The sequence below is a fragment of the Malania oleifera genome, chromosome 5 (assembly GCF_029873635.1).
Source record: "Malania oleifera isolate guangnan ecotype guangnan chromosome 5, ASM2987363v1, whole genome shotgun sequence".
Taxonomy (NCBI): Eukaryota; Viridiplantae; Streptophyta; class Magnoliopsida; order Santalales; family Ximeniaceae; genus Malania; species Malania oleifera.
The window spans coordinates 110,091,385-110,102,586 of NC_080421.1; the positions used below are offsets into that span (position 1 = coordinate 110,091,385).

Below are 11,202 nucleotides of genomic sequence, written 5' to 3' on the forward strand. Positions count from 1 at the left end.
ATATAAGGTCATATTCATATCATATTGTAATTCCTTCCGAAATAGTGAAATTTTGATTCAATCCACTCGTGGAGTAAGCATATCCGAACCACATAAAATCTCTGTCTCGTCATCATTTATTTTTCTGCTCATCTCTATTTATTTTATTATTAATTCTTGCATCATTTTATAACAATATGGGATTAATTTGTCACGTTTTTAATATTTAAAATATAATTTCTCGACAAATTGGCCATGGCTAAAGAGAATGTGAGTTTCCGTAAAGCAACGTCGTTTTGAGCAATCAAAAATCTTGCACACTTCTCTCTAAAATCAATCGAACGCCCGTCGCCGGTCGATGGTGGGGACGATGATTCGCATCGCGACTCATGCTAAAGCTCAAGCAAGGTACGCTTTTTCTCCACTCTCGATCCTCCCTACCAACTTTGTATTCCAAAACCCTAATTTGATACTCTCTCGACGGTTCTGCTCTGAACACCCTGGTTTAAACAACGAGGTTGAGACAGTTTTTCGCATAATCACGAGCTCGTCGTCCGCTCGCAACTTGAAACAATCATTGAAAGAGAGTAGGGTTTTTCTCTCGAATGATTTGATCGATAGGGTTTTGAAAAGGGTCAGATTTAGCCATGGAAACCCCTTACAAGCCTTGGAGTTCTTCATTTACACTGGCAGAAGAAGAGGGTTTTATCACACCCCCTTCTCTTTGGACACTATGTTATATATACTAGGTAGAAGCAGAAAATTTGATTTGATTTGGAAAGTTTTGCATGACATCCGCAGAAAGGATCAATCTTTGATATCACCTAAAACTGTTCAGGTGGTTTTGGGTAGAGTTGCTAAAGTTTGTTCTGTTCGGCAGACTGTGGAGTCTTTTAGGGGGTTCCGGAAGATTGTGCCGGAGTTCGATACAACCTGTTTCAATGCCTTGTTGAGGACTTTGTGTCAAGAGAAAAGTATGACAGATGCGAGGAATGTGTATCATAGTTTAAAACACAAGTTCCGACCCACTTTACAGACTTTTAATATACTATTGTCGGGGTGGAAATCGTCGGAGGAAGCCGAAGGGTTCTTTGAGGAGATGAGGGAAATGGGTGTGAAACCAGATCTTGTGTCGTACAATTGTTTGATTGATGTTTATTGTAAGAGTCGGGAAATGGAGAAAGCATGTAGAATTGTTGAGAAAATGCGAGGAGAGGATATTTCCTTGGATGTGATATCTTATACGAGTATAATTGGAGGATTAGGTTTGATTGGTCAGCCCGATAAAGCTAGGGATGTTTTGAAGGAGATGAAAGAGTATGGTTGCTACCCTGATGTTGCAGCTTACAATGCCGTTATCAGGAACTTCTGCATTGCGAAAAGGCTTGGTGATGCTTATAGTGTGATGGATGATATGGTGGGTAAGGATTTGAATCCAAATGCAACTACATACAACTTGTTCTTTAGGTATTATTATTGGTCAAATGACTTGAGAAGTTCATGGAGTTTGTATTGCAGGATGAGGAGTACTGGGTGCTTGCCGAACACACAGTCATGCATGTTCCTCATCCGATTGTTCAGGAGGCAAGAGAAGGTGGAGATGGCACTTGAACTTTGGAATGACATGGTTGAGAAGGGTTTTGGATCTTATATTTTGGTATCCGATGTGTTGTTTGATTTGCTTTGTGATGTGGGAAGGTTGGTGGAAGCAGAGAAGTGTTTTTGGCAAATGGTAGAGAAGGGGCATAAACCTAGCAATGTTTCTTTCAAGAGAATCAAGGTGCTTATGGAATTGGCAAACAGGCATGAGGCCCTTCAAAATTTGGCCGAGAAGATGGAAAGTTTTGGGCCACATAACCAAGTTTGTGACAAGGAAGAGAGCCTAATGGATATGTCACAATTAAACTCCCTCCCATGTTGAATCAAATGGTTGCAACACCTCACTGCATGTAAAGAAGTTAAGAGCTATGTCAGAAGGAGGTCCTGTAGATCATTTGAGAGCCAAGCAGAATTTTGCCATGTGATGGCGCGGGTTGAAAATGAGGCACTTGGGGACATGGTTATCTCAATGTATCTTGGTCTCTAGCAGTGGCACCAAGATGACTGTTTCATCAAGCATGTGTAACTTTCATGTTAGAATCTTTTAAGATATATATAAAATCAATTTTTTTCCCAAGCACGCTTATCTTCTCATTGTTGTATTTCTGTTCTATTTGTTAGTTACCTGGGTTAAATGCACGCAGAATGGTAGAGAAATTGACCAATGAAGGAGAGGGATGAGGAGATAGGATGAAGGTAACAAAGAAGGCAAATGATCTGTTAGAACAGGAAAGCCAGAGTGTGGCCTGCTGAGTGTCTCGGTACTTAGTAGATAGTTAGGCCATAATTTCTCCAGCAGTGTGTTGGGCAATAGCAAGCACTCTGGCACAAATTGTTGTCCGAAAGGAGTATAATATGATTTGTTCGGATACTGTTTATGGTGAAATATAAAACAAAAAAATTGTTTAATGTTCTACGACATAATATGCATCCCAAGGAATATATTCTATTAAAAAATTCGTCTCTATTTTAATTATTATTGACAGAAAGCCTTATATATCTTAAATTTCTGTTTTGTGCTTTGCATAATTTTGTTCAATTTTTTGTTCAAAAGTAGACATCGTGGAAACTTGACTAATTTGAGCATGATTTCAATTCAGAGGTTACATAGCTTTCAAAATCTTGGATGGTTAATCTTCATTAAATGGGCCAAAAGAAACCAAGCTCAAACAGTTGTGATGTTACTATTGTACAAGCTCTTCATGCTTTTCATATTAAAATTCAAATCTTATGTAATAGATGTCAACATTTATCGACTGACATGTGAATCTCATTTAACATATGCCATTTTCAATATTTATAGAAATTGCACCATCGCCATATGGAAAACCAATGTAACATTTCTTTGTAATTCTTTGAGAGACTGAAAAATGGCAAACTTGTGAGGAGTGAGTGAGTTATTATTTCTAATATTGAAAAAAAAGAAAAAGAAGAAAAGCTAGGGGTAGACCTAAAATACCTAGGATGAGATACTGAGGAAGGACTTAAAAGCTCTTAAATTAGCGGAGGAAAATGCCCTTAATCAAGTGGATTGGTGAAAAAGGATTTATATAGCCGACCTCACCTAGTTGGACATCAAGGCTTGTTGTTGTTTTTGAGAAACTGAAAAATGAAAATTGTTTTTCATGACCAAACAGTGCCTTTGGATCTTGGGATCTATGGGGGTAAAGGAAAGTGAGGGGGAAAATATTTGTGTACAGGAAAAAAGTAGATGAAAAAGACCTAAATGAAATGGAAAATCCCCTAATGCAATCACACTGGCGCTTTTACTTGTAAACCCCCCTTCCTTCCAATTCTTCCTCTTCCATGGGTTCCCGTGGTCAAACCTCACACCAGGAAAATGTTGTCCTTAACCATCCAGCCTCAGGCGTCAGTCTTCACTAACCAGTCCTACTGACACTATCACAAGAGGCAGATGAACTGCATATCTAAATCTGAAGAGTTGCTTTTGTCTATGAACAATCTCAAATGTAATCCAAGATGTGTTGTTTCTGCTGCACTGAAGGATCAGAGAGGAAGCATGTTTCTGTTACACTAAGGATCAGAAAGGGAGCATGCAGGGCAGGATTCTTACGGGATATCGACCTTCGACCCTTGCCATCAGGGCTTGCATGCTCAATGCACTGGTTCTCCCCTCCGTCTTCATTCGGATGATGATAGATGTCCATGATCAATTCCACTGATGTGAGGTTTGCCATTATGGGCATAATTAGTTTTTTCCACTTTTTCAATTGATGGGTGACTTTTCAGTTTATTATTTTCTTTGTTTCTGCAGTCAATGCTTCTGGCATGTTGCATTTGTTTTTTGGCTGGTAGATCTAGTTATTTGCATGGCTGGACAAGACGCTGGTGACGGCGCTGTGTCTTGTTTTCAGTTGTGAACCTGTCTCTCTACTTCCAAGTCTAATTGTCAACCCGTTATGCCTTTGATTTTGAATATGCCAAGGCGTCTTTCACTTGGAATTGATGGTGTCTGAGAGCTCCCAAATGAGAAAAAAATACTTCCATTTCTGTTATTTTAGGTATATATTTGGTGCATTACGCATGTGAGGGAGTCTGAACATTTTGCTTCAATGTTGGACACATCTTTTTAAATTCTCAATTCTAAATCCATCCACACAGTGCAATTGGAATTAGGGCCTTCATTTCAATCTCCATGACTTCCATTTATGTTATTTTAGGTTTATTTTTTGTGGGTTTCCAGTTTCCACTTCTGCGAGTACGAAGATTATCCTACTATGTTGAACTCATGTTTGTTGTAGTAGATTCACTTAAAATCCATTTATACAGCACAATTGGAGTTTGGGCCTTTATTGCATTCTCCATGATCACAATTCAGTTCTGATTGTTTTTGCCTTTGAATATTACATATAAATCTTACACATGCATTCATGTGCTTACTAGCCTGGTTTGAGTTTGTGGCAGGCTGACTATGATTGTGACGAAGCATCCCTCTATGATGTTTTGCTTGGCCTCTTGTGGATTCTGTTAATATCATGTGAAGATTTGGCTGCTGAAACTGGCTTAATGTTGAGAAAATTTGAGCCTAAACCTTTTTTCATCGATTTTTCAGATACAGCTAACAGAATCCAGGCATGCTTTTCTTTCTCTGGTTAGAGTTCTTTAGCTGAATTTTTTCATCCTAGAGCTTATTTCTAGACCTTGTTTTGACCCTTATGATTTGTATAGACCAAAACAGTAAAAATGAAGGTACAACTTTGTGACAGAGTATGTGCAACGGTTTCATATAAGCCCTTATGATTTGCTTGGGAAGCTTGCTTAATGCATTGATATTGCAGATTTATGCCAATACGAATTATTTGCCGTGTATTTTTAATATTTTAAAGTGAACCTCTGAGATAAACTTAAACAACTTGCTCCGCACTGATACAAATAAATACTGTGTTAATTTTATTTTTTTTATTTTTTTTCATTTTAGCTAATTGTTTCTCAAGATTGGCTCATGAAATGTTATTGCTGTGAATAAATTAGTCAGTTACATTAGATTAGATATAATTAATTATATATATAGAAAATAGTTATCACAAAGCAAATAATAATGTGAAACTTTAATGATTTTAAATGTAGTCATAAGAATTCTATTTCTTTTATTATTATTTGTTAAATATAATAATGAAAATTATATGAGAAATAGTTATTATCACTATCATTAATTTTAAACAATATTTTGCCTTATTCTAAGAAATAACTATATTCCAAAAATTAAAAGTAACCTATCTGTTTTTCCTTTTGTTCTTAACAGTCCAACCCAAGTGCTGCTTGATTTCAATACACATGTTAAGTAGAAATTTTAACTGTTAGGACCCTGTTTGGATGAAATATATGAGAAAAAATGGGAAACATATAAATAAATAAGGCAGAATTACAGAAGAAATATATAAATAAATAAGGCAGAATTACAGAAGATATATATCACTTCTGTTTCGACGAGCAGTCAGAATGATGCTAAGCTCAACAATTCAAATGAGGGAGAAAATGCTACTGTAAAATTCCAAGATGGTTAAAAAATATATATATATGAATTATTATCAAGCTACAGAACAGAAATGAGAATGTCTACAACAGAAATCACAGAATGTAAACAAGTAAACACCATTAATTAACAGTGTAAAACATCCGCAACACCGAAGAAAGAACCAAAGTATCTATCTCCGAAACCCAGGAACCCAGAAAATGAAGCCATCCTCTATGCCTGCAATTACCAAAAAATAAAAAAATATATGATCATTGGAAACACTGGGAAAAATGGCAACATAACCAATGCAAATTATAAGGATTAGTCTCCTTATTTTCTTTTCATTTTGCCCCTCACAAAATCCTTCGGTTCAAACAAATCCCTCGAGCACTGCAGAGTATGTTTTTAAAAAAAAAAAAAAAGGTACATCACCTTATTCGCAATGTTGTTCGAGAGCCAGTCCAGTCCCTCATACAGCCCTTCACCAGAAGTGGCACAAGTGCTTTGGATATACCTGCGGCGACAGTCAAAACATACAATCAGTTGATTTCAGACCACGTGATCCCCTTCAGTTTAATATGCGCACATGCATGTTAATGTTCTTACCAGTGGCGTTGGCGGAGAGAGTGAAGCCCAAGCTTGTCCGTGATCTCAGCAGCATTCATTGCGTTGGGAAGATCTTGCTTGTTTGCAAACACTAGCAGCACAGCTTCCCGCAACTCATCCTGCATATTATTATTATTATTATAATTATCATTAGTATTATCTACTTAATGAGCATTATTGAACAGATGGAATGAAATAAGCTTCCATTACCTCATTCAACATTCTGTGCAGTTCATCCCTAGCTTCAACCACACGGTCTCGGTCATTGCTATCAACCACAAAGATAAGTCCTTGCGTATTCTGGAAGTAATGTCTCCACAATGGTCGGATCTGGACAGTCAAAAGTCAAGTCATTGATTTGTATAGAAACACCATACAAATTTCTGCTGCACTCGAATCATTTCACATGTGGCAAAATGCTTAGATTGCAAGATGTTTGCAAGGAACAATTTTACACTTTTATCTTGTTACAATATTTATAATATCATTGCAAATAGGAAATCAATACAAGGATCTGAAAAAATAAAAATGAAGTTCGCAGGTCAAATTGAGTCATAAAGATGCTTAGTTCACAAGTGCGCATACAAAAGCATATATGCTCATCTCTCCTGGCATAATAAATGAAAGGGGCAGCCAAACGCTGTATCTAGCTGATACAGATATTAATTCTTGATGTAAAATCCATAATGAACACTGAACAATCCACTAAGCACATGTTAAGTGCTTGAGGGTAACCATGTGAACATTTGTTCTAGGATACATCAAGCATCTGCAATACATTGTTAACACATTTTTTTTTGCGGGGATTATGTCAGCATGTGTGCACACACGGATGAAGCACATGTCCATGTCTATTTGGCACTTAAAATGTAAGCCACCAGTGTGTCTCCTTTAACCAAAGGAAACCATAAAAACACATGGCTATAGTATATTTAACTTATGATTATGCTAAGTGCTGATGGCGGAATATCTAATCAGCACTGGACCGTCCATAAGCAAACCCTTTTCAAGAAAACATATGCATATTGTGCAAGCATCTAACCAGAATAAGTAACACACATACATATAGTACAGCATCTAACCAGAGCTTACGAAAGTACAGATGCAATGACCAAAATGGCACTAAATCTAAAGCTGGCTAGGAGCAGTGGAAGCTCTGGTAGTGCCATCCCCTGCACAGCCCCATGAGAACCAAGATCCTGCTGCTACAACAGACCTTTGCAGCATCAACCCTTCATGGGACCAAACTAATATGTATTAACATCTAGTTTAGTTCTGAAATATGAGTATATTTTTAAAACTCAATTATTCCCTTATTTGGAGTTGGCATTGTCAGATTTGAGGTCATAAAATGCATAATGCCCATTTTCTTATTTCAATGAGCCCATTAGCTAACTTGTTCATAAGATGACCAAAACATGAAAAAGCAAGTCCAATCCTGAAATGGATGTAAAGATCACTAATGCACACGGGTGATGTAAAATGTTCAATTTTTTCATCAACTGGCAAGGTCTTGGCAATGACAATTAGGTCCTTCGACAGTCATTTGAGAAACAGTTTTAGCTAAAAATATGACAAAATGAAAAAAATTGTAACATCAACAGAAGTTCTTCCAAGGCATCATAAATGGTTGGACAAGACGCATGTCTACAAAATTCTCATTTTAGAGCTTCTGTGCTCTGATGCAGTTTTAATTCCAAAGAGTTGACAGTTCATTGCAACATATAAAATCAAATACTCAATTAGGGATGTCAAACTGCTCATGAAGTAAAAGCTTACATACCTTGTCCTGGCCACCAACATCCCATACAGTAAAGCTAATGTTCTTATACTCCACAGTCTCCACATTAAATCCTGACCAAACGAATAAATAAATTTCAAGAGGGAAAAAATAAGTAACTGAGAAAATTCAGACAATTCTTAATAAATGAGGAAGGATCTAGGAGGTGGTCCCCTTAATGATGGGGTAAAAATCATAGGAAATGTAGAACAAATGGCGGTGTAAAAATAATAGGAAATGTAGAACAAACATAAGGATGTACGTGCAGTAATCTTAATACTCGTAATAAAGCAAAAAATTACATCGCAATTAGTCAAAATGAGGAACATTTTCGTCAATACAATATTACCTAGAAAAGATCAGTTCTATCCTCTAACATGATTAAAAGAAACAAACTTACTATTTGCAAGAGCCCAATCCAAAAAATCATGCTTAAACAGGAAAAATGCATGAAACAAATGAAAAGAAATCCTATGCAAGTTCATGTTATGCCTAATGCCTCATAGTTTTCTAGCAATAAGGAAGCATCATCCAATGGTGAGAAGGAGAAAAAAAAAAGACTAAAAACACTAATATAAGAGGAAAATAATAATTAAAAATATTCTTCTAGGTTTTGAGACGTGAAAACCATCCAACCATGCCAACCACTATCAAAAAAAGGTGCATGTACTTCTCGGAAACAAGAACAATCCAGCAAGAATAGCCACGCAAAATGTATAAGAAATAGGTGAAAAGTAGATGTAACTCCATTCATATAAAGCAATGTGAAACTTACCAATTGTGGGAATTGTAGTCACAATCTCTCCCAGCTTGAGCTTGTACAAAATGGTAGTCTTACCAGCGGCATCAAGACCCACCATCAGTATACGCATCTCTTTCTTCGCAAACAGCCGGCTGAAAAGCTTGGTGAAAGACAGCCCCATTTTTCTACCTGCTGATTCCAGCAAGACAAAACACATTCAAAAATCCACTTGACCAAGTGTAATTTGAGTCAAATGCCATAATTTGAAGTATACATCCAATTTCCATAGTTTGTAATTTAAGTTAGCATTATACATCATATTGATTTACATTTCAAAAGCATCGTCTTTGGAAAAAAAAAAACAATAATAATAAATGTGGATAAAAAATACAGTACCTAATTTCATAAAATTCATCCAAAAAAAATATAAATATACACGCACAAGGAGGACAGCCTACCAAATAAGACACGATCAGATACAAACATGAACCATACTCAACAAAATTAATCATGTATCCGAACTCCAAAGCTCATAAACGGGACCACGAATCATGATGCGTATTTGTCTAATGATCAAACACAAAAAATAGAAACATCTCTACAACTCAATCTCAAAACAAATACATAATGTCTTTTTTCCAAAACGCAATTCTGATGAACAAACTCATTGCCAAAAGAAAAAGGCATCAATCCAAATAAATCCACATGCACTCAGCGGCCTAATGGTTCCCTAATCCCTCACAAATACGTACCAGAAAAAATAAATAAATAAAAGGGATTAAATAGGCCGAAAACGAGAGCATATTTGACAAAAACGATGAAAGATGAGGTACAAAATCCTTCGAATAATTTTTACAAGCAGCATTTTAATATGACCTCACAACAAATCATGCACAAAATAACATCAAAACATGGTTAAATCTCGTTTTCCCGTACCAAATCATAGACCTCTACGTCCGTTCCGTCAAAATAACGTCGAGAGAGAAAGGTAGAGACAGAGATCTATGAAAACATCGATTTTGGTTCCAAAAATCGAAAAATTTATCGAGTCGCCATCTTCCAAACGGGGCAAAATTATATCAAATGAAACAAAACAAAATAAATCGAAGATTTTCAACCTCCGGATGGGAATCGAGCATTTAAGAAACCATTCCGCACACCCGAATGCAGATCACACCGAAAAAGGAGGCAACAAATTCAAACAGACAAACAAATTCAAAAATCCACAAACCATCTGCAATTCTGCATATCAACACAGATCCAAACCTCTAGGGATTCATAATAAACAAATTACACGAACTAATCGATCAATCAATCGATCGATCGATCGATCGATCGAGAGAGAGAGAGAGAGAGAGAGAGAGAGAGAGAGAGAGAGAGAGAGAGAGAGAGAGAACCTGAGGAAAGAAGCGATTTGGGGAAATGGAGCAAACAGATCTGTGTTTTTCTTCCTGCGATGGGAGCTGTCCTTCACAACGAGATGGGAGTAAAATTAGGGACCAGTATTTATAGTCCGAGATCGAATTAAACGGCCGTGTTTAGCTGTTCAGACGTCGTCGTTTTCTGGTCCTCGCTGTCATCCTTCGAGTTGCTTGCTGTTAATAAGAAAGACAAGTCCCGCCCGCCTGCCTGTACAGTGCATTGTTGTTTTAGAGGCTGTTTGGCAACGGAGTGATTGGTCACCCAGTCAAGGACAGGAATATCCGAGTTAAATGCCAGGCATTGTAAATTTGTAATTTTAGGAAAATGAGTGTATGAGTGAGGTAATAAATGGGTGAGATTAAACGAATTGGGTCTGAATTTATTCATTTATAAAAGGTAAAATTTGTAATATTCCTTCAATTTTTTAAAAAATGATATTCACCCCTGAGTTTTCGAAAACTACACAACCTCTTGAAGTTTAATTTTATTGACAAAATGAATATTCTATTAGTTGACAGTTAGTTAATCATTAAGTTTAGTGAAAAAATTAAATTTTATCCTTAATAAAATGATAATTTTATCCTTCCACTTAATTTAAAAAGTTAAAATAAGAAAATAACAGTAATTGAATAAATTAAGTTGGACAAATTAATCAGTTAATTACAATATATTTTAAAAATCAAACTTATAAATGATTTGAACATTCGTGGATTGAGTTAAATAAATCAGTTGATATAAGCACGGTAATATAATTAAATTATTATTTTTTTAAAATTAAAATTAGGAAAAATAGGTAGTATAAATAATTATAAAAAAAATACTTAAATAACTATATTGTTATAAAATATATTTTATATATAATATTTTTTTTTTCTTAAAATTTCACCAAATATATGTAAGTTAAATCTTTATTTAAAAAAAATAACACTAATTTATTTTATTTTTTCATTAATATCTTAACATTTGTGAGTTAATAACACTTATCTATTATTTAATCTATTTTTTCTTTAAATATTTTTTTTTTAAAAGTTATTTTAAATTTAAAAACTAACACTTACAACCCATTTATTATTTTTTTTCTCTTAAATATTTTAAAAA

The 11,202-nt window shown here is 35.6% G+C and overlaps 2 protein-coding genes across 5 annotated transcripts; one reads left to right on the plus strand and one right to left on the minus strand.

Annotated features, from left to right (window-relative positions):
- The first annotated feature begins 240 nt into the window (after nt 1-240).
- On the plus strand, nt 241-2,155 carry LOC131154823 (putative pentatricopeptide repeat-containing protein At1g02420). The gene has a single exon (XM_058107589.1). It carries the CDS (start codon nt 338-340, stop codon nt 1,898-1,900), a length of 1,563 nt encoding a protein of 520 aa, XP_057963572.1. The 5' UTR covers nt 241-337; the 3' UTR covers nt 1,901-2,155.
- A 3,441-nt stretch (nt 2,156-5,596) lies between these two features.
- On the minus strand, nt 5,597-10,301 carry LOC131154824 (ADP-ribosylation factor 2-like). Of its 4 annotated transcripts, none has more exons than XM_058107592.1 (7): nt 10,080-10,301; nt 8,716-8,871; nt 7,944-8,014; nt 6,371-6,490; nt 6,161-6,279; nt 5,987-6,068; nt 5,597-5,791 (listed from the first exon to the last, which is right to left on the minus strand). In XM_058107592.1, exons 2-7 carry the CDS (start codon nt 8,861-8,863, stop codon nt 5,786-5,788), a joined length of 546 nt encoding a protein of 181 aa, XP_057963575.1. In that variant the 5' UTR covers nt 8,864-8,871; nt 10,080-10,301; the 3' UTR covers nt 5,597-5,785. The 4 variants fall into 4 exon arrangements, with proteins under 4 accessions (XP_057963575.1, XP_057963576.1, XP_057963574.1 ...); XM_058107593.1 differs by having other exon boundaries at nt 8,716-8,874; nt 10,080-10,254; XM_058107591.1 differs by having other exon boundaries at nt 5,597-6,068; nt 8,716-8,874; nt 10,080-10,229.
- Nucleotides 10,302-11,202: the final 901 nt, after the last annotated feature.

What these genes read in the sequence shown, in the direction of transcription:
- LOC131154824 (XM_058107591.1), bottom strand. Translation starts at nt 8,863, where the DNA reads ATGGGGCTGTCTTTCACCAAGCTTTTCAGCCGGCTGTTTGCGAAGAAA. An exon ending in TGCACAGAATGTTGAATGAG is followed by an intron (nt 6,280 to 6,370) that starts GTAATGGAAGCT and finishes AATAATATGCAG; the next exon opens with GATGAGTTGCGGGAAGCTGT. An exon ending in TCTCTCCGCCAACGCCACTG is followed by an intron (nt 6,069 to 6,160) that starts GTAAGAACATTA and finishes CTGTCGCCGCAG; the next exon opens with GTATATCCAAAGCACTTGTG.
- LOC131154823 (XM_058107589.1), top strand. Translation starts at nt 338, where the DNA reads ATGGTGGGGACGATGATTCGCATCGCGACTCATGCTAAAGCTCAAGCA.